This window comes from Phoenix dactylifera, chromosome 1, assembly GCF_009389715.1.
Source record: "Phoenix dactylifera cultivar Barhee BC4 chromosome 1, palm_55x_up_171113_PBpolish2nd_filt_p, whole genome shotgun sequence".
NCBI lineage: Eukaryota > Viridiplantae > Streptophyta > Magnoliopsida > Arecales > Arecaceae > Phoenix > Phoenix dactylifera.
The window spans coordinates 34,575,563-34,598,608 of NC_052392.1; the positions used below are offsets into that span (position 1 = coordinate 34,575,563).

Genomic DNA, 23,046 nt, shown 5'->3' on the forward strand with positions numbered 1-23,046 from the left:
GGTGGTCGAGCTCCGGCCTTCAGCTGTGGCACCAACGGCGATGGTGCTTGGTCGATATGAAGAAGGGAAGAAGCGGAAGAAGGTCATCAAAAAACCAATCAAACTCGGCATGAACCATGGCCAACTCCCTAACCGGCAACCACATGTTCTCAGGGGTTCTAGATGGCAACAAAACCCGACCGAATCTAGCAGCCGATAGTGGCGCAACTCAGAAGAAAGGGTCGCCAAAATAGAGCACTCTATTTTTGGGTGAAATTCTAACAATTTGTCGGCTAAATCCAACATGCTAGCAGCTCTAAAAAAAGAAAAAGAAAGAGGAGGCGTAGGGCAATTACCTCGGTCCGACGAGGTTTCGATGGTTGTTTCCGACGACGAATCAAGGAGGAGGAAGAGGAAGACTTCCATCGGAGTCTTCTTCTCTGCCTGTGCGTTGGGTTGGGCCAGTGGATCGGGCTAGGTCTGGCCACTCCAGGCCGGGCTACAAGCCCCAAGAATTTTTTTTCCTTTTGTTTTGTGTGTGTCTTCAGCCAAATTCCATTGGGCCAGTCGAATGGACCATGTCAATTCGCTTAAAGGGCCGGGTTTGACAATAGCAACATGATTAAATCAACATATTTATCGATGCGATAAAATTTTGTCCATCCTATGTAAATCATTTCATACTTGATCCAATATTTCAAATTATTTTTGTGTAGTGCATATGCGATACTTAATTTAAACAAATTATATGTACAGATAATATCCATAATTTAAATTGCAGATAACAATCATAAATCAGATAATGTGCATGATAAAAAAACTAGGGATAGAGGTAACTTACAATGTTTGCTCACAATTTAGAGCTTTTCTGAAGCATGGATGGTGATCCTAGATTCTTGAACCCATGAAAATCAATATATATATGTGTATATATATATATATATATACATATATATATATATATATATATATATATATATATATATATATATATATATATATATATATACGTATATATATATGTATATATATGTATATATACGTATATATATATGTATATATATGTATATATATGTATATATGTATATATGTGTATATATGTATGTATATGTATATATATGTCTATATATGTATATATGTATATATATATATATATATGTATATATATGTATATGTATATATATGTATATATGTATATATATGTATATGTATATATATGTATATATATATATATATATATATATATATATATATATATATATATATACATGTATATATATATGTATATATATGTATACATATATGTATACATGTATATATATATGTATACATATATATATATGTATATATATATATATATATACATATAGATATAGATATACATATAGATACATATATACATATATATATATATATATATATATATATATATATATATATATATATATATATATGTATATATGTATATATATATGTATATATGTATATATATATATATATGTATATATGTATATATATATATATATATATGTATATATGTATATATATATATATATATATATATATATATATATATATATATATATATATATATATATATATATATATATATATATATATATTATGGTTGGTGTTTGGATTACATTTTGACCCGATTTAGATCGATATAGGCTCTGCCGGGTTATGCCCGTTCCTAATCCCACCCGATATGCTTACAACTCTAGCCAGGACTTTATTCTGATTGAAGAGGTGCCGGAGAGGGGAATATGATAACAGAAATAGGCGAGCTTCAGAGCTGGTGGCGCATTACACCTTTTTGGACTCGCAGTAAGCTCTTATTCCATTGATTGATACCAGAAATGCATGGGCACTCCTTTAACTAACACAAATCAGTAGCTAGAGGTCTTGTGAAAGCTTTTTGCCTGGAAACCAACTTATATAATCCAGATTATTCACACCCGCTCCATTGGTTGGTGATCCTCATGAATGCCATGCACTGCACTGATCTGATACACAGCCTTTTGATTTTCCCTTGCATCTGCTGGATCTCAAATTTACACCTCCATTTTTCAGGTGTATTCAGTGGTCTATGATCATATATTTATGGTCATGACTAGTCAATCAATCTTTCTTTGGTGTCTCCATGGATTAATACAATCAAAAAAACAAAATATAGTTAAAATGTATTCTAAGTTTAACGGCATATGTTTGATTCCAATTCAAACATATATATGTCTGGATAAAGAAACTTCCTGCACAATCTGATTAATTCAGCAAATTGAAAGCACTGCCACCATTCTACCTTTGCAGTGAGAAAGGCATTTCTTGCAAGTGCTTTACTGGCATAAGATCCGTCTTACCGTCTGCAAGTGATCTCCACGCATAAAAGAAGAATTCCACCGTGTATGAAAGGGCCGGTACCAGTAAGAAGTTGAGGCCAGAACCCAGGTAAGAGGTCATCACAGCCAGCTTTTTCCTCTTTAGAAGGCATAAAGGTGCCCGTTCCCATCTCAACAAAATCCACCAAGTCATCTACTTCTTTCATTGCTAGAAACCTAGTGGCATAGACATTCTTGCCCAAGATTTCTGCCTTCGCAGTAATGCATAGCTCAAAAGAAAATTCGCTTGTGCCAACTTTGCAGGAAGCCACTAGACTGAAAAGTTGGTGGCCGAACTGGAAGTCCTCGGACTCTCTACTGCCTATGGAGTGAAACATGTCCAATAAATCAGACATGGTGAGGCTACAATATACTTCGCAACGGTCGAATTCTGGGTACCAAAGCCTGTTAACTGTTACGGGCGGGCGCTTGTAACGCCGCTCACGTAAGTGGTTGCTCGAGCACCAACCCGGGCCGAGTCCGCGTGTGCATGGGTCCCTGGCCTTCAAAGCCAGGGCCTCGATGACAGCCATGGATGCGGATTCAGGGTGAAAGAAGTCACTCTGCAGGGCCTCTTCCAGCTTTTGGGGTGTCAGGTAATTGAAGCGGATGAGGCGCTCCAGGTGCAGTTCCTTGGCAGCGGAATGGTCCTCTGGTTTTGGGTAGTGGGTCTGTGCCCAATACTGGATAAAATCATAGACAGCATCTTCTGATTCAACTGGGATCCGGTCCATGCGAAAGATTGCCTCGATTCCGGAAAACGGCAGCGGAAGTAGTTCATCTTTCATGCTGGTCAGACGAATCCAAAGTTTTAATTGATTCATAACGATCATTCGGGAAAGCTATAGAAAAAGAAGAGAGTAGCTGATCAGGAGTCACCTCATTATATCACGGTCTTCTTTAAGTTTTGGAAACATCATTCTTTGAGGGTCAGTTTGAGTGACATACTTTATTGCCTCCTTTAATAGCAACTCTTTTACTTGGATCCAGCTTGCTTTATGCGAAAGCTCAAAGCAAGAGAGTGCTGAGTTTAGCGTGTGGACCAGCTGTTCTATGCATTTGTAAGCACATGAAAGAACTTGGAACTCGTCTGAGATCATCAGCAAATCCACAATTTCTTCGTAAGAGGATGCTGAGAGACTGGAAAAATAGATGAACTCCAGAAGCCCGAAGAAGGCTTTTTCCTCTGTTCCATCAAATCATATTCAAACTGTTACACCGAGAGAGAAAAAAAAAAAAACATAAGCGAAATATCACGTGCATGATAATTTAGCACATACCAGATGCTTCAATTTGAATAGTTAGAGGTTCCTCTAGTACTGCTGTCTTCATTTCATTGAATAACTTCAAAATAGAGCAATAGGAAGTTGAGTGATTTAAACAACATAATAAGGAACTAAACTGAAATCTAACTCTGGTTCTCCTACCTTGCGAAACAGATCGCTCTTCCGGGATAAAAGCTTAGAGTTGACATTGATGACTTCGTCCCCAGAACCATCTCCAGTAGTAGAAAAATCTACACCCCTTGACCGTCTAGAAATATAAGTACCTTCAATCCAAAAAGAAAGAAATATAAGTACCACATGGAGCCCAATCCCTACAGTAACAGAGAGCGCAAGCTGTATTGTATTTAGGGGTGACAAAAGTGGAGTGTAGATCTGCCCTCTCTCTCTCTCTCTCTCTGTGAAACTGAAAGAAAGAAGGTGCATATTGCATCTACTGTCCATTGTTTTGGGCTCTTTTTGAAGCAGTCATTTAAAATTTGCCAGATTGTGATAAAAAGCAGAAGCATGTTAAAAATCTAGATACTTAAGTACATTAGATATGCTATCTTTTCCATGTATATGTAAACAGTAGATGTGCTTATGAAGCAAAGTTGCATTGTTGACGAACGAATATTTCTTATTCATCGAATTGTTAAAAAGGATTAACAAAAAAGGATACTGTTCAAGGAATGGTAGACACTCTGAAAACTTTCACCATTTCTGACGTTGTCCGATCCTTCTGCTTCGGGTTTCGGAGACTCTTCTGTGGCGATGCGTTCCTCACCGTGTGGTCGCTTTGAAACTATCTGTACCCTTAGGGCATGGTCTGGGAGATAGAGAAGATCTCTTTCCTTGATGAATGAATTGAATCCTTTGAGAGCGTTGCCTTTTCCATCTGCTTCGGTCTTCTCCTCGGGTGACGCCATATGGAAAACGAATAGAGGGAGGTTTCCTGTCAAAAGAGAAAGATGAGATTTGGTAGGGCTTCGGCAGGAGGTTAGCGTGAGAGAGATCTCAAAAGTAGGAGTTTTATTTACCAAAAACAGGATTTTCCCCGACCATGGAACCTTTGGCCCGGGATATAAGCAATAAGATAAATCATGTTTAAAATTTGATTTAGTTGTCATATAAATCTAGAATTAGTTGCCCACAAAAACTCTTTTTGGTTTTTCCGATCTTATTCGATAACGTAGTTTAACTTCAACTATATCGCTATATCTCTTAGCCTAATTCTGAAGTAGCTCAAGGAGTAGCTCAAAAAAGGTGAAACCAGATTCCGGAAAAGGGGAGATATGGGAAATAACGGTTTCAAGTTTAATTTAAAAAGGAAAAAAATCTTTAAAACTCCCCAAATATGTACTATCCCACATAAGCTAAAAATCCATAATGGTGCAATGAGTCTATTGCAACTTGCAAGAGCTAAATTACTATCCTCCTACAATGCTGCCTATAAAATTTAAATATTTTTTCATGCTTTGACTATTTGGTGATCTTCCTTATTGAACATATTTTGTATTCTAGACATGCACTTCTTTTTAAAGGGCCGATCCAAGTCAAGAATTTACTATTATCTTAATCTTGAACCATCTGACCTTAAATTTCATGACTAAAGGTCTCCTGGGATTGAAAGGATAAATCAATTATCATTAAAAAGGTGGAAGATGTAGTTGATAAAACACATAATATTTTCACAAGTCTCTTTGTGATCTCTAGACCTATCCCAATGCTTAAGAAAGGAAATACGCAAGATGACACCTAACACCTTCCCTTTTTTCTTTTTGTTTGATCAGGAAAAATGATGAGATAAATAGCGGAGTTTTTTTTCAGCTAATGAGCCTGTGGCTCGGTGCTCTCCTAATTAAAGCTCTGCAAGCTCGAAAGAACCCTCACCGGCAGCTAATTTTACCCTAGCTACTAAGAAAAATAAATTAAGGGAGAACGACCCGATAAAGATTTGCATCGAGTACTACATCCCTCAAAGCTTCACCCTAGAGTTGCCTGAGACTTCTGGCTGGTGACATTACATAGGAATGATGAGCTCGTCCTTTATGAAGAAACACTAAAGAAAGGATAAAGACTTTCTATTTCGATCCTTTTTGCCAAGCTCTTATCTTTGCTCTACCATTTGGAAGTAGAGATTTTGCTATCTATAGTGATGCCTCCTTAGAGAGGCTAGGATGTGTTTTGATGCAGCATGGAAAGTTGGTAGCATATACCACCAGATAGCTAAAGTTATATAAGCAAAACTACCCTACCCATGATTCGGAGTTAACTGTAGTAGTGTTTGCCCTAAAGATTTATAGATATTATTTGTATAGTGTTCTATGTGAAATTTTTCTCAAGTACATCTTTACACAAAAAGAACTAAATTTGAAGCATAAGAGGTGGTTAGACTTGATAAAGGATTATAACTTGACCATCAATTACCTCCAAGGCAAGCAAATATAGTGGTAGATGCCTTGAGCAAAAAATTGTCAGGTGGTATAGCAGCTTTGATTATCTTATAGAAGTATATTCTACAAGACTTAAAAATACTAGAAATCGAGGTATGATTGTACAATTTAGAATCTCCTGCTTGCTACTCTAATGATGCAACCTACCTTGATTCAAAGAATCGAAGAATCCCAAGGAGATGATATAGAGCTATAGAGGATAGAAAAAGGGTACAATCTGGTATGGCATCTGAATTGGGAATTTATAAAAATAGGTCTTTAAGATTTGGCAATACCCAAATAATGCAAACTGAAGAAATAAATTTTGTCTGAGGCTAACAACGCTACCTATAAGTACATCCAACAAATACTAAAATGTTCAAGGATTTAAGAGAAAATTTATGATGAAATGGCATAAAAGGGCAAATACCTCAGGTAAAAGCGGTGCACCAATTGCCATCAGGACCATAGCAACCTCTCTTTATGCTAATTTGGAATTTGGAACATATAGCGATGGATCTCATTCCAGGTAAGCAAGGACTCTTAAAAAAATGATGCTATCTGGGTGATTATAGACCAACTGACAAAGTCAGCATATTTCTTGCCCATCAAAGTCGGTTTCTTTATGGAAAGGCTAGTCGAATTGTATATTAACAAAATTATAAGGCTTTATGGTGCTCCAATCTTTTTTATGTTTGATAGGGATACATGATGTCTCTCATTGTTGGATGAGAATGCATCAAGCTAGGAAGGGTAAATTAGAATTCATTATAACCTTTCGCCCTCAGACAAATGGACAGTCAGAAATGACGATTCAAACCTTTCAAAGATACATTGAGGTCATGTGCATTGGATTTGGAGGGATCCTAACATGAGCACTTATCTTTTGTGAATATTCTGTATAACAACAACTATCAAGCTATCATCTAAATGGCTCCCTTTGACACTCTATGTGGAAGAAGATGTTGGACTTATATATGTTGGGATCATATTGGCAAAAGAAAGATACTGAGACTAGAAATTGTTTAGCATATGGTGGGCAAGCTTCAGCCCATCAAAAATTTTAACTCAAAGTTGATAGAAGAGTTATGTTGATAACATAGTTATACTATCAAATGCATTCATAAACCATTCTTCTACCATGTAGCCATAATATAATTCAAAACATCGCTCACAGATATTCATCCTATGATCACTTTATACCTATGATAGGGTCATATTTCATAATCGATAAAGATTCTTCTTTCATATGCTAATTTTATACCCATTGGCAGGGCTGTGTTTCATATGGATGTTAGCTCTGAGTGTCGATTTTTTCAATTCTGGGGATCATACATAACTCTCTAAGAGCCTTTGAGGTATTCATATCCTTTTCTTAAAACATACATATAAATAGACAAAAAACACTAAATGACACGAACAGATTCATATTTCATAATAAAACTATTTTTTAAAAAATATTCATGCAACTATTTTCATAAATAAGAATGATTTTTATTACCTATGTTGATCCATAATTTTAAGTAAAACATGATATCTTCACAAGCAAATCTTATGCAAAGAAGACATAATAATTTAAAAAGTAAATAAGGAGTGTAAGATCTACTTACCTTTTTGTCTTAGACTTTCAAACTTTGTTAAGCGTCTTTGCTAGACCTATTTAAAATATTAACAGCAAAATTAAATTTTATTTGATGACTTTAATGAAATTATAAATAATATGAGAAGACTTGATCGGGTGTATGGTGGTTGCGAGTGGGTTAGGTCTAGACGATTCGTTCAATGAATCGGACTCAATCAGAGCTAAGGTCAATCAACAAGGTTCATCAATAAGAGTTTTAGGGACATTCAATAAAACTGGGGTGATCGGTCCGAGAAGCAGCCAGGGCACTAGGGCTGTTCACAGTCTCTATGCAGAGGTCAGCTCAGGGTCCAGTGGATGGGCAATTGGGACCCTCTTAGGGTTCATAGGTCTTTTAGAGAGAAAAAGAGGGAGATTAGAGAGAAGAGAAGAGAGAGAAAATAAGAGAGAGAAAGAGGAAGGAATGAGTTCTCTCTCTCCTCCTCCTCCTCCTCTTCTTCTTTCTTCTTCTTCTTTCTGGGCAAAATAGATGAGGAAGGAGGCGGCCGGTGATTGACCATGGTGGTGGGGCGGTGGCGGCAGCCGACAGCGGTGGCGGCTGTAGAGAGCGTCCGTCAATGACCAATGGGAACAGCCGTGCTCGGCCAAGATGGAGAAAGAAAGAAAGAGGGGCAGCGCCCCTAGCTGCTTCGGTGGCAGCCAACTCATCCAAAGGGGGCGACGATGGGGGCGTGGAACTCATCGGCGAGGGTTGGAGGCGGTGGATTTTGGCTGAGGAGATGGGTTCTGGCGGATTTTGAGAGAAGAGAGATGATGGTTCTCGCAATAGGGTACTCGGAATAAGAGGGAGATTCGGGAGGTGGCTCTCGGTCAAGGTGGCTCGCCGACCACCAGAGAAGGAGGAGGAAGCTAGGGACGTGAGTGGTGAGGGATCAATCGAAGGGAAGGAATTTATATAGAAGCCACAGGAGAGAGAGATAAACTTGGACAAATGGTGGCACCGACCGGCCATTCATTAGTTGCAATAACCCCTAATGATTGTTAGCCGTGTTAGCACCAGCTCCATAGAGTTTGTGCCAGTCGTGCCTCCCCTGCTATGCCTCTATGGTGGCCATTCCAACTGATCGAGTAGGGAATCACGATCCTCTATTTCAATCTATTTTTTTAAGTTTCAATCAAAGCCGGTTGGACCTACTGACTTTGGTCTAGATTAGGCCCGGTTGGCCTAATTCTTACATTTTTCCCTCCTAAAAAAAAATCATCCTTGAAATTTGACATACCTTAATTCTCAAACAAGTATTTGGTCTTCATATCATCTTCTCCCAAGTAGCCTCTCTCTCTGAGTGATTGCTCCATTGAATCTTTATGCATAAGGCTGCAAATGGGTCGGGTTGACCAGTAATCCAACCCAACCCGACCTGCTTAGATTCGACCCGACCCGACCCATTTTGGAGGACTCGTAGGGCTGGTCAAGTCCTAAAATTATACCCATTTTATTTTTTGAGTCGGGTTTGGGTTTACTGAATTCAAATCCAACCCGACTCGACCCGACCCATTTAAAATTTGGATAATTTTAGGTTTTCAATCCTATGACCCGACCTGATCTGAACTGAATTTGTAAAATTATTTGGGCCTATGGGCTGCTGGTACAAACCGCTTAAAATTTGCTGGCCGTTAGATTGATATCAAATGGCTGATACTGCAACCAATTTAGATAGAAGACTAGAGCAATCTCCCAAATCCAAATCCTCCACTAGCCCACCATTCCCTATTCGTTCCCAAAATACTCCTTCCTCTCCTTATATCTCTCTCCCCCAATTCTTCCCCAATCTCCGCACATAGAGGAACCCTAATCGTAACACTAGCATGGATCTGGTGTCAAGATGTGTCTAAGATCGTGCTCTCATGGTGACGTATCTTCTCCCAGATTGTCCTCGCCCTCGCCCTCATCCTCCCCTCTCCATCCTTAGCCTCGCTCACACCTACGTCTCCCACCTCCTCTTCTCCAAGATCGACCGCAACAAGAATACCCTCGACGATGCCCCCTGGCTCCCCCTCCAAATTCAGCATCCTCTCTTGCCTCTCATCCGAATGGTCCACCTTCCTCCTCTTCAAGGCTACCTACCTCTTTGCCCTCCTCATCCTTTCCATCCTTTCCAACTCCGCTGTCGTCTACTTCGTCGCCTCCATCTACACAGCCAAGGAGCTCTCCCTCCCCAAGGTCCTCTTCGTCGTCCCCAAGGTCTAGTTCCGCCTCATGGTCACCTTCATCTGGGCCTTCCTCCTCCTTGCCTACAACATCGCCTCCCTTTTCGTCATCATCCTCGTCATCCTCCTCCTTGGTCCCATTGCCCTCGACACTGCTGCTGCTATCGACGATGCTCGCCGGTCCCTCGACAGCCGCCCCGTCTACCTAGCCGACTCCACTGCCACCATCCACGGATTTGCTCGGTTTGGCAAGCTCCAAAAAGCCCTCACTTGTTTGGCAAAAATAATACCTAGGATCCAAACCTGTGGCCGACCTAGAGCCGATCCGAACCCGACTCGAACCTAAATTTTTGGGTCAAGTCCGAATTATATAAGAACCTGACCTGACCCAAATGACCCATTGGATCAAAAATTATAGATGTGGATCCGACCCAACCTAGCCCGATCTTTTATTGGGTCATGTCTGAGTCCAAAATTAAAACCCGAGCAAGAAACTGAGTTGGGTCAGGATCACTCATGATCCGACGCAACCCATTTGCATCCCTATTTATACATGTTGTAAGCATATCATGAACACATGCACGTAAATCATCACATACATGTATTCATACATAGCGGAATAATAAATAAATAAATATTTTTTACTAACCACCGGCCATCATTGATAGATCCACAGGCTATTTATAGTGCTAGGTTAGAGACTCGGATCCTTATCTTTAAGGTTTATCTCTAATTAGTTCTATCCATCACAAAAACTACCAGATAAGATAAACTCTGAATAACCTCTAATCAGATTGGATTAAGTCACTATTTAAACGAGGTTTATCTTGATGTGGGATAAGCTTGATCAAGTGGGCACATCAAGTCTCCTAAAATTTGGAGACATGCTAACATTTTCCCACTTGGCCCACGTAGCATAAAGGTGACAAAACTGTATTATGGCCATTAAATTTATCCAATCTTGTATCCTTTATCAAGAAATACCATTACATGAATCATAGCGGTTATATCTTATTATGAAGACATTTTCTTCCATGTATTACAATGTAAGGTATTTATTGATGTGTACTTTATAAGATACATCCATATCTTACTGAATGACTAAATAATAGTCCCTTAGGGTCCATTTTTTATGTATCAAAAGATACCATACATGACAAAGATAAACTTTATGTGCATAACCATAGTCATGTATCAAAGCTGTAAGCATTATTCACATTTATCAAATGAGCTAATAAGTCCCATATGATCCACATGATTAGTGTAAACTTTAGCCGGCAATGCTTTAGTCATGGGATCAGCAATCATCAGCTCAATACTGATCTTCAGATCTTACTTCATCTCTCACAACCAAATACTTTATATCTATGTGCTTATTACGGCTGCCATTTTTGTTATTCTTAGAGAAGAAAACTGTAGCCAAATTATCACAATAGATCTTTATTGGTCTTGATATAAAATCAACGATCGTTAATCCTGCTAGCCTGTGAAGTTGCTTCATAACATGCAACAAATTCTGCTTCTATGGTTGATGAAGTAGTTATAGACTTTCTTGTATCCGAACATCCAGCAAAAACTAAATTTGGATATCCGACAACCTCCAAGAAATCCGTATGTCTATAAGTAAGCTTGAAGTTCTTGGTTCCTTATAAATACCGCAGCACTTTCTTGGCAGTTTTCCAATGTTCCTGCCCTGGATTGCTTTGGTATTTTCTCAACATTCCTACTGTAAATGCAATGTCTAGACGAGTACATACTCGAGCATACATCAAGCTACCAAATACAGAAGCATAAGGTATGCTTTTAGTATGCTCCAGTTCCAAACTATTTTGTGGTGATTGTGTTAAACTGAATTTGTCTCCTTTGACAATGGGTGCTATTGAAGGTGAACAAAACTTTATATTAAATCTTTCTTAAAACTCTTTCAATGTAGGCCCTTTGAGATAATCTCAATATCCTTCGGGATCTATCTCTATGAATCTCTATGCCAATGAGATATAAGGCTTCACCCAAATCATCATCTCAAAGTGTTTGGAAAGAAAATCTTTAGTTTCACGTAGCAAACTTAAATCACTGGTTGCAATTAAAATATCATCCACATATAGGACTAGAAAGATATATTTACTCGCACTGACATTAAGGTATATATACTGATTAACAATGTTCTCCGTAAAACCATATGAAGTAACAATATTGTGAAACTTGATATACCATTGTCGGAAGGCCTGTTTAAGTCCATATATAGATTTCCTTAACTTGCAAGCCAGATGACTATCCTTACATGAAAATTTTTCAGGCTGATCCATGTATACCATTTCCTCAAGATCACCATTCAAGAAAGTCATTTTCACATCCATCTGATGTAGCTCTAAGTCAAGATGAGCTACTAATGCCATGACTATCCTAAAAGAGTCCTTCTTAAAAACTGGAGAGAAGGTCTTATGGAAATCAATTGCTTCCTTTTGAGTAAAATCTTTGGCCACAAGTCTAGCCTTATATCGCTCAACACTACCAGAGGAGTCCTGTTTGGTCTTAAAGACCTATTTACAGCCAATGACTTTTACTCTTTGTGGTAACTCGATGAGATCCCAGACTTAATTTTTAGCCATTAATTCCATCTCTTCCTTCATGGCATCATGTTATAGAGAGGAATGATCCCCTGTCATGGCTTCTAAAAATGAATTAGGATTAACTTGAGGTCCAATATCAAAATCGGATTCTTGAAGGTATACAAGGTAGTCGGTAGATATTGCTAGTCTCCTTATTATTGAGGATCGTCTTGATTCAATAAGAGGTTCTATATGAGTTTATTCCTCAAGGCGTGGTTGCTCCTAAATTAGTTGTTCTTCAATTATATTTTGAACTGGATTTTGAAAAATAACCATATTCCCAATTGATTCTCCACTTGGTTCACCAATTGGTTCATATATTTCCTCAAACGATATGGTTCGAGAAAAAATCACTCCCACTAAACTCATGATCCTCAAGAAATTTAGCATTTCTAGCTTCAACGATTTTAGGTGTGTATGCGGGACAATTGAACTTGAATTCCTTGGAGTTTACAGCATACCTAATAAAGAAACCGCTAACTGTCATGGAGTCTAATTTCTTCATGTGTGGATTATAAATCCTCACCTCAACTGGACAACCCTATATGTGTAAATGTCCTAAACTTGGTTTCCATTCTTTCCACAACTCAAAAGGAGTTTTAGGAACAAGCTTAGATGGAACTTTATTTAGTACATATACAACGGTTTTTAAAGCTTCACTCCATAGCTTGATAGGAATATTCGAATGACTAAGCATGCTCCTTACCATGTCCATCAGCATATATTCCTTCTTTCTGTCACACTATTTTGTTGTGGTGTTTCCGGCATTGAATATTGAGCAAAGGGTGTCACACTATAGAGATATATATATCGAGTATGGTCATCAATGAATGAGATAAAATATCTCTGACCATTCAGACAGGGTGGGGTAAATGGTCCACAAAGATCTGTGTGTATTATCTGTAGAGTCTCAGAACTCTTTTTGGCTCCTTTAGTGGTCTTGTTGGTTTTCTTTTCCTTTATGCCATCCACACAAGCACCAAAGTTGGTAAAATCAAGAATATCTAGTACCCCTTCATTTACTAACCTCTTTATTCTTGCCATTCAGATATGTCCCAATCGCCTATGCCATAATAACGAGGAGTTCTCTTTAATAATATTTCTCTTTATGCCAATTTTTAGGGAGAGAAAAATCCTACATGATATTGGCAATGTGAATTTTGGTACCAGAATCAATTCACCATATATTATAGAAACATTAACAAAATTAGACTCGTAACACACAAGAGATAGTAGATTACCTTTTCTTCTCGAGCCACTTCTATATTTGGTACAATCCTTCTTCATGTGTCCCGTTTTCTTGCAAAAGAAGCATGCAACCTTATTGCCTTCACGCTTGGAAGACACTTTAACATTCTTCCTTTTAAGGACACCTTTTTCTTTATGAGCCTTTCCTTTACCTTGAGATGCCAAATTAGCAACTTCAAGAGTCTCATGTTTTAATCTTTCTTCCTCTTGAAGACACATGGTTAGGAGTTCATTAATTGACCATTTTTCCTTATGTGTGTTATAGAAAATTTTAAAAGGACCATATTCCTTAGAAAGAGAGTTCAAAATGAAATGTACCAAAAATGACTTTGAAATCTCTATCTCTAAACTCTGAGTCAAGCAACAATGTCATGCATCTTCATAATGTATTGACGCACACTTTTAGAACCGTTATGCCTCATGACTGAAAGCCTTTTCATTAGGGTGCTAGCCAATGCCTTATCAGAACTGATAAACTGCTTTTCTATGGCCTTTATGAAATTCTTTGCCTTATGGCAGTCAAGGATCGAACCCCAAATGCCCTTACTGATATAAGACTTAATGAGCATCAAACTTTAGCGATTAGATCGCTCCCACTGCTCACAAGAAGCCTCATCAGTTGGCGAACTTGATTCCGTGGGGACGCGTGGTTCATCTACATGAAGCGCCAAATCAAGGTCCAAACACCCCAAAGTCAACAAAATTTTATCTTTCTAGTTAGAATAATTATCACCACTCAATAATGGAACTCTAGATGATTCAGTACTCAAAAATGTAGTAGGAATAACTGTAATAACCAAGAACATATTATGCTATGAAACATTTTCAAAATTAAAGTAAATTCAAACCTTCCTGTGGGCAAAGGTTGCATTGAATTCACTTTAAACTTTATTAATAAGACTAGTAAATATCACGCTAAAAATAAAAAATTTTCACTATCTGTGGATATAGAAAATTCTCATTTTAGTGATGAATTTACTATCTTATTCCAATTAAGTCAATAAAATAATTATTTTTCTGTGGGCATAATAATTATTTTATTAACCTGATTGTAATGTTAGATACCGTTTAATCATTTAATTTGTCTCACGATACTGAATGTGATCCAAATTACACATCATAATAATTTAGGATGTTGCGGCTACTCCCAAATTATCATGACGCTTTCTTTAAAAAACGGTATCAAAATAAAGCTTTAATTGGATATATACCTTATATGAATTATTATAATTTATCTTAATTATCCAAATAATAACTTTACATGATTTACCTCTTTATGATAAAACTAATGCATTAAGTATGATAATTAATGAATTTTAGATGTTTAGTTGAAAAATTCAGAGAATAATAGCCAGATCAGCTCTAGATCGGTGGTAGAGCACTAGGCTCACTTAAGTACCAGCCTTTCTTAGGCGTATATGCCTTTTTGATAAGCTTTTCTTAGACACTGTTATTCAATAGATAATTTTACTAGATATCAAAGAATTCAAGGCCTTTGGGCAATAAGATTCATCATAAATATCATACTAATAACATTATTTTATCCCATCATTAACCTTGTATAATGACTTTTTTTTGGGTGTGGTCATTATGTATGATACAAGTGTTTAATTTTATGAGATGGTGATAAAAGACCTTTTATTGACTAAATTAAAACATGTAAAAATTTATGGGATGCTTTGGCTCGTCACCACAAATGTGCAAAAATTTAATCATCTTTGTCTTATGTATGTATCACTCTTGACCATGAAAAATGAACAATTTAAATAATCATGATTCATCATAAGAAAGCATCTAAATTGATTATTTATGCAATACAATTCATTACAGGGAGCAATATATAATTATTAGTGTACTATTCTATAATGAAACTTGAGTACGAGGACCAAATAGAGGATCTGTATGTAATAAAACTTACTTCTGGGGATCATATGTAAGTTTCTGAAGACCCTTTTGTGAAATAACGTATGTCAGGGTCTATTAAACATATTCAAGGACCTTTATGTAATACAGATTTCCTCTGGGAATTAAGTATAAATTTAGGAAGCCGCTTTTTTTAATTAACATAGTGCAGGGGGTTAACTGTAAAACTTCCCATTTTTTTAGCCAAACGCCCGAACCCGAAACCTCTTCTCCTTCATCTTCTTCCCCAACCGATCCAAAGAGGGAGAAGAAGAGGGAGCCAAACCGGCGGCGGCGGCCGCCTCCTCCCTCCTCCTCCCATGCGGCCGGAGAGGCCTCCCACGAGCGGCCGCCGGTGTGAGCGCATAGCGCCGCGCCGCTCCCTCCGACGGTGAAGAAGACACGGTGGGAAGAAGACCCCCTTCATCTCCTTTTTTTTTTTTTATGGTGGCGCGGCCCGTCGGAGATTCATGGCCGCGCCCGGCCAGTGGTCTTTCCGGCCACCGGGAGAGGAGGCCACGACACCTCGGCGGCGGCCGTGGCTTTCTCTCCCCTTTCCCCTTCCGCCGTCGGCCAGGGCAAGCATATCGTGAACACATGCACGTAAATCATCACATACATGTATTCATACACAGTAGAATAATAAATAAATAAATAATTTTTACTAACCTCCGGCTATCGTTGATCACCCACCCACACGAGAGAGAAGAAGAAGATATCTGCGAGAGAAAGAGAGGAGATCCTGAGCTTCCAACTTATGCAGGACTTGAGTGCCTTAGGTGATGGATCCCTAGGCTATTATTTATAGTGCTAGATTAGGGACGATAAGATAAACTCTGAATAACCTCTAATTAGGTTGGATAAAGTCACAATTTAAATGAAATTTATCTTAATATGGGATAAGCTTGATCAGGTGGGCCACATCAAATCTCCTAAAATTAGGAGACATGGTAACAGTAATAACATGTCGTCTTAGAACTTGCTCTTTCACGTCAACGATTCAGATGGCGATCCACGGTTCCAGTACGGTAGCTTTAAATTTCAAAGCCACAATTCTTGGGTTCATGAGTATTAGCAACACCCAATGCATTTTTTTATGGCATGGTTCTCGATAGTTTAGTGTCAAAGTTGATGGATATTTTGACACTTAAGAACATTAATGCCAAATGTACCTCATCGCTATTTACAAGAACTTGATATCACTAATTTCATCTTTTTTTGTTTGCATCAGGTAATCAAATTATGCATTTGCAATGCCCAGAAGATGCATTTGCACAGCTGAGAACAGAATGGACTCCAAATAGAACAAGTCCAGTTAAAATTTAACCCTATCTCTTAAATGTGCAATTCCTTGTCTGATTTGATTTCACTACAAGCATTTAATCTGTCTTGAGACCTTTCCTGCATGGCCTGCTTAATTCAACAAATTCAAAGTAGTCAACCATCATGTCTTGGGCGTGGGAAGCCATCCATTGCTGGAATTGGGCAGTCATATGACTCATCTTGCTGATGGCAAGTTATCTCTATGCATAGGTGAAGAATGCCTCCAAGCAAGAAAGGGCAGTTGCCACTAAGAAGTTGTTCCCATATCCCTGGGAGAAGATCATCGCAGCCGAAAGTTATCTGATTAGCAACAACAAGCGAGCCTCTATCCCTCTCCTGAAACTCCTCTCTATCATCTACTTTCGACATCGCCAGAAACCTAATAACATAGACAATCACATCCGAGCAGTCCCCCTTGGCAGTGACATTCAACCCAAAATAGTGTCTCTCTCTAGTCCATTTGCAGGAAGACACTAGACTGAAGACTTGGTGACCAAACATGAAGTCCTCGGACTCTCTTCTACCCACTGGGTACATCTCTAACAGTTCATTTTCTGTAAGACTAAAATAGACAACACAACGGTCAAATGCTGGTGACTGGAGCCTGCTAACCATTACGGGTGTGCGCTCGTAACACCGCTCAAAAAATTGGCTGTTAGAAAACCCTCCGACGGCAAGTCTGCGGCAGTATGGCCCCCTGACCTTGAAAGCCAGGGCTTGGTTAACAGCCTTGAGTATGGATTCTTGGTCAAAAATGTCGCACTGTAGGGCCTCTTCCAGTTTTTGCCATGTCAGGTAAGGGAAGCGAATGAGGCGTTCAAGGTGCAATTCCTTAGCAGAGCAGCGGTCCTCCGTATTTGGATAATGATTCTGGGCCCAAGCTCGTATAAAATCATAAACAACATCTTCTGATTCCACCTTGAGGGTGTCCACGCAGAAGAGTGCCTCAATTTTATCAAAGGATAGTTGAAGAAGTTCATCCTTGTGGCTAGTCATTGAAATAAATGGTTTTATGAGCTCCTTCTAAGGTAAATTTTGTTGACGATCATTTACAAACGTTAAAAGAAATGTGGAAAAGACTAGCTGATAGTAGTAAGAAGCTACCTCATTATGTCACTGCATATCTTAGATTTCTGCTCCTTTTCTACCTTAATTAGCAATTCTCTTAGATAAAGTTCATGCACTCTAGCAGAAAGCTCGCAGCAAGAAAGTGCCCATTCAATCTTCATCTCCAGCAGTCTGATGCAGACCTCAGCACATGAAAATGCCTGGAACTCATCTGAGATCATCAGCAAATTCACAATCTCTGTATAGGAGGATGGCGACATAGTGGAAAAATATATGAACTCCAGAAGTCCACTGAAGGCTTCTTCTTCTGTTACATCAAATCAAATTCAAAATATCACAACGATGATGGAGCCAACTAAGTAACGTACAAAGAAAGATTCTTTAACACATACCAGATGCTTCAATTTGAATAGTTAGAGATTGTGCTTCTGGTTCGCTCTTCATTTCATTGAAAAGCTTCACATAGAATGGATGAGTGAAGTAGACAAGGCAATACAGTACTAAGCTGAACTTGATTCAATTCTTACCTTGAAAAACATATTGCTTTTCTTGGATAAGATTTTGGAATTTACATTGATTACTTCTTCTGCAGAATCATCTCCATCAGTAGAAAAATGCACACCCTTTGATTTCCTAGAGATGTAATTAACATGTGGAGCCTGATTGCCTACAGAAACATACAATGAATATTAATGTATTTATGTGTGATAAAAATTAGTGCACCTGTCTTTTCTCTGTTTCTCTTAGTAAAAATAAAAAAGCTACTAATGTGGAACTTGTGACTACTTCATTTGTTTTTGCACTATAATTCATATATAATATAGCAGAGACCGTAGTTTAGTTCATAACAGGATGCACTGTTGATTCCAAGTAGGAAATCGGTCGTTTTAAAGTAGTCAAACTATGATATAAAGCATAAGCAAGTTAGTTGGAATGCTAAACTATTGTATAGCCATCAGAGTACATTTGAAGATGAGTTTTAGATACTCAAATATATTAGATATGTTTAATAGCCAAAGATGCTGAAAAACAAACTTCCATCTTATGCAATTTTAAATTTTCATTCATACTATTTTTTTGCTAAAGAAGAAAAGACATCTAATAGAAGGCTATTAGGAAATAAATTCGATAATACAATTTATATGGGCACTAAAACTCAATCCACTTTAGCAATAAAATACATGGCAACCAAGTCAAATGTGCTCGCAACATCACAAAGCTACATGCAATATAAAGTGAGCTCTACGAGAATAGATCCATTTAGAAGAGAAACTAATAGGGTTTTCTATCTTCAATAGACTTACAAGTAGAACTGCGATGCATAAACGAAATGTAGTCATGCAAATATGCACCAATCTAAGTAGAATGAATGCAGCATGGATAATCAGGAAGAAATGAAAGATTGGAATGATGTATGATGGCCCATATGTTTCCCAAGTTCTTCTATCTTTTTCTGAGGGAATACATTCTTCTCTCACTTCCATTACCTTCTTGTTTCATAGCATTCCAGATATTTCACAAGGTTTACTCATTTAGTCTCTCTTCCAATATTGTGATGATTATCACAAAAATTATTCAACGATCATATCCATTCCCTTCAATTATTTCTTTCTTGGTATCTGCACATATACTAGATCCATTACCTTACTGATATAATTCTTTTAAAGCAAAAGAAAGCAACTACTAAATCACTCGAAGAAATAAACACTCAGGAAGCTGACAGCATTATATCAAATGCCTCAAGATTATCCACAACCAACTGAGGAAACCAATCTAGTTAATCTATCCCAAAACAGGCAAAAGAAAGGCGTAATTGAAATAATTGAACAAGAAAAAGATCCACAGAATGGCCAGACTTAAATATTAATGGACTTAAGCTTGGAAAATAAATCACAAAACAAAAGCAAGTTTTCTTGAAAGCTTGTCACTTGTTCCTTTTTATCTGCATGTCTACCACAATCACTTCCTAACTCATACAAATTGTTTCCAATTAAGGAAATGAAAAGAAATGCATCAATCGAATCACCCAAAAAAGAATAGTAATTGAGATATAAGTACTCATCTAAAGAAGAACAGTATGTCTGCTTGGGAACAGATAAAAACTATATAGCCCACCATAAAGATCATATTAAAGGCACATTAGAATCGTTGAAAGATTACTGAAATCAGTGAAATGAAATTGTCAAATCCTCATTGATGTTGGGAGCAGAAGAAATAATCCAGCTTGCAAAGTAGTTCAGATATAAACTCTCACTGTTCTTGATGACACTTGATTCCTCTGCTTCATGCTTCAGAGTATCTCTGTCTGGGATGCCTTCTGTCTTATCAGGTTGCAGAAAATTTGTATCACTATTCTTGATGATACTCAATCTCTCTGCTTCTGACTTCAGAGAATTTTCTGCGGCATTGCCTTCTCCACCATCTGCTTTCAGAAAAATGAAAAAAAAGAAGGCAAAACCTCATTGGGTTCATGAACAAAAGAAGAAAACTATGCAAGAAATGGTAGGAAAATCAAACCATCAACGTTCTCCACAAGACCCGATCCTTCTTCTTCCAGCTTCTGAGTATCTTCTGCCAGGATGCCTTCACTGTCATCACGTTGCAGAGAATTGACATCACCATTCTTAAAGATGCTCGATCCCTCTGCTTCTGTATTCAAAGAACATTCTGCAGCAACGTCTTCTCCACCATCAGCTTGCAGAGAAATGAAAAAAAAATAAATCAATAAATTGCCAAAATCTCAACGAATTGAAAAGGTTACAGCCCAAGAAATAGGATGAACACCGAACCCTCACTCACTGTTCCTGAAAACACTCGATCCCTCTGCTTCAAGCTTCACAGCAGCTTCGGCAGCAATATCTTGCCCACCGTCAGCTTTTGCAGAAAAATGATAAAATTTTCAATATATTGTCCTCAAAGAATAGCTGAGTATAAAACGATTTGGGAATAGATTGAAGAATAAAGCTCAAAAAATTGTAGAAAGACCAAATCCTCACCGTTCTTGACAATGCTCGTTTCCTCTTCTTCAGGCTTCGGTGCATCATCTCTGGCCACCCCTTCCCCACCATCAGCTTTCCAAAAAATGATAACAAATCAACGAATTGCCGAATCCTCATTGAATTCATGAATAGAAGAAAGAATGCAGCTCAAGAAATGTTAGAAAGATCAAAACCCCACCACTCTTGGTGATAATTGATCCCTCTGCTTCAGGCTCTAAAGGAACATCTGCCGCAATTCTTTCGCCGAGATCAGGTAGTGGTTTCGAAACTATCCTTACAACGAGGTCGTTGTCTGGAGGATGGAGAAAGTGGCGTTTGGTGAGGAACGAATTGAAGCGTTTTAGAGCCTTTCTTGGATCTCTTTGGTTCATTTTCCAGGACAACTCCTGCTCGGATGACCCCATGGATTCCAAGAATGGAGAAAGAAAGATAGGATGTGGAGATCTCAGTAACTAATCCTAATTCTGAAGCAGAGATGGGAAAAGAAAGAAAGGAAGAAGCCCGCCAACATGAGGAAAATAACGGCTTTTTAAAGGAGCTCCCGGATATATCCCCCCAAAGGAAGAACCACTCATTTGCAAAGAACTTTTAAGAGAAGCACTTCTTCACATAATCACATGGCAATTTTCCCTCCCCTCTTTGGAGAGTACGTTAAAACCCTCGTTCATTTATTTGATTGAGGGCATGAAATGCATTTGGCACAAGATATCAAGGATCAGAACCATGCTATCCACTACAGCGGCTTTAAAATCCGTGTTACAACATTTTAAATAAGATAGAGGAGAAAATATCTACATAAAATATATGGTGATTGGGTATATTATCCATGCGTACGTGTAAAGGCCCAGTTTAAAGCGGGCTTGGGCCAGCTGCTTGGGCTGCTCAGCAAGCCCTTCCTCCCTAGTTTCGACAAGGAAAGGGGTGTTTGAGGGCACCTAGAACTCCATCAAGCCTAAGAAATTTCATCTACATAAGGCTCTTTTTCTTCTCTATTGAATCCCATCTCAAATCTCTCGACAGAAGCCGCCCATTCCAAGCTCTTCCTCTGAGTTCTTATTTTGTTTTTCGCCGAAAAGGGGTCGCCGAATCTTCACCAGATTGAGGTAAGGAGTCGAACTTTTTCTTCCTCATGGTTTCTTGGCTTGATGGCCGAGGTCGCCAATTGTTTTGGACCGATGAGCAGCTAGAAAGGCATGAAACAGGGTTGTCCCTACTTCCTTGTCTTTTTCTTGGATTGTTGACCACTGCCGGCCACGGCTCATGCTTGGGACTAATGCCATCGCCGTCGGGTGGAGGAACTGCTGCGGGCCATTGTCCCTCAGCTCTGCCATAGCGGGTTGAGAAGAAGAGGGAGAGAGATGTCTCCACTATTTTAAGTAGAAGAGAAGGCTCTCTCTCTCCTCTTTTCTCTCGCTCTCTAATGTTTCTCTCTTTATCACTCTTTTTTCTCTCTAGATATTTTAGGACTAGTAAAGAGTCCAGATATCTAGGTAAACCCAGATTGACCAGGTGGATCCTACGAGGGGTCTCGAGCTAGCATTGTACATCCAGAGGTCCGAGTAAACAATGCTAAAAATTAATACAGTTTCATAATTTCATGCCATTAATTGTAGTTGTTGTGGTCACTCGAATGATTAGGGCTTAACTTGTAGTGGGACAACCATCTAGGCAAGAAGGTGTTGAGTAGACGACTTTGTCCTCAAATTGCCAGTTACCTTATCTAAGATCTCATATGGACCCACATACCTAAAGTTAAGCTAAACATTCATATAGCAATTATTAGCATGTTGGTGCGGACACCAGTGCCAGGTCAGCCGGTCGCTAAGGATCCAGCCAGCTCAGCGGGTCCCAGCCGATTCAGCCAGCCTGATTTTATTTTAGATTGATTTATTTTAGTTAGATTTATTTTATGTTGATTGGATTTATTTGCATATTGTCATTTTAGGGCCTTTTCGGGATTGTTTATTTGTAGGGATCTATTTGTTATTTTGTGACCCCATTTATATGGGTTCACCCTCATGTTTAGGTTTTTGATGAATGATGAAAGAAAATT

At 38.4% G+C, this 23,046-nt stretch overlaps 2 protein-coding genes across 3 annotated transcripts; both read right to left on the reverse strand.

The window, feature by feature from the left end:
* Positions 1-2,093: 2,093 nt before the first annotated feature.
* Positions 2,094-16,358, reverse strand: LOC108511828 (BTB/POZ domain-containing protein POB1-like). Its single transcript, XM_017846354.3, has 6 exons — positions 16,273-16,358; positions 4,338-4,574; positions 3,785-3,906; positions 3,638-3,701; positions 3,237-3,543; positions 2,094-3,146 (listed from the first exon to the last, which is right to left on the reverse strand). The coding sequence occupies exons 2-6, from the start codon at positions 4,546-4,548 to the stop codon at positions 2,336-2,338; spliced, it is 1,515 nt and encodes a 504-aa protein (XP_017701843.1). The 5' UTR covers positions 4,549-4,574; positions 16,273-16,358; the 3' UTR covers positions 2,094-2,335.
* Positions 16,359-16,833: 475 nt separating this feature from the next.
* Positions 16,834-22,626, reverse strand: LOC120112790 (BTB/POZ domain-containing protein At2g46260-like). 2 transcript variants are annotated; one of them, XM_039132683.1, is made up of 7 exons: positions 21,172-22,626; positions 20,991-21,065; positions 20,794-20,868; positions 20,512-20,688; positions 18,387-20,416; positions 18,031-18,301; positions 16,834-17,914 (listed from the first exon to the last, which is right to left on the reverse strand). In XM_039132683.1, exons 1-5 carry the CDS (start codon positions 21,395-21,397, stop codon positions 20,160-20,162), a joined length of 810 nt encoding a protein of 269 aa, XP_038988611.1. In that variant the 5' UTR covers positions 21,398-22,626; the 3' UTR covers positions 16,834-17,914; positions 18,031-18,301; positions 18,387-20,159. The 2 variants fall into 2 exon arrangements, with proteins under 2 accessions (XP_038988611.1, XP_038988608.1); XM_039132680.1 differs by lacking the exons at positions 20,512-20,688; positions 20,794-20,868; positions 20,991-21,065; positions 21,172-22,626 and having other exon boundaries at positions 18,387-20,157.
* Positions 22,627-23,046: the final 420 nt, after the last annotated feature.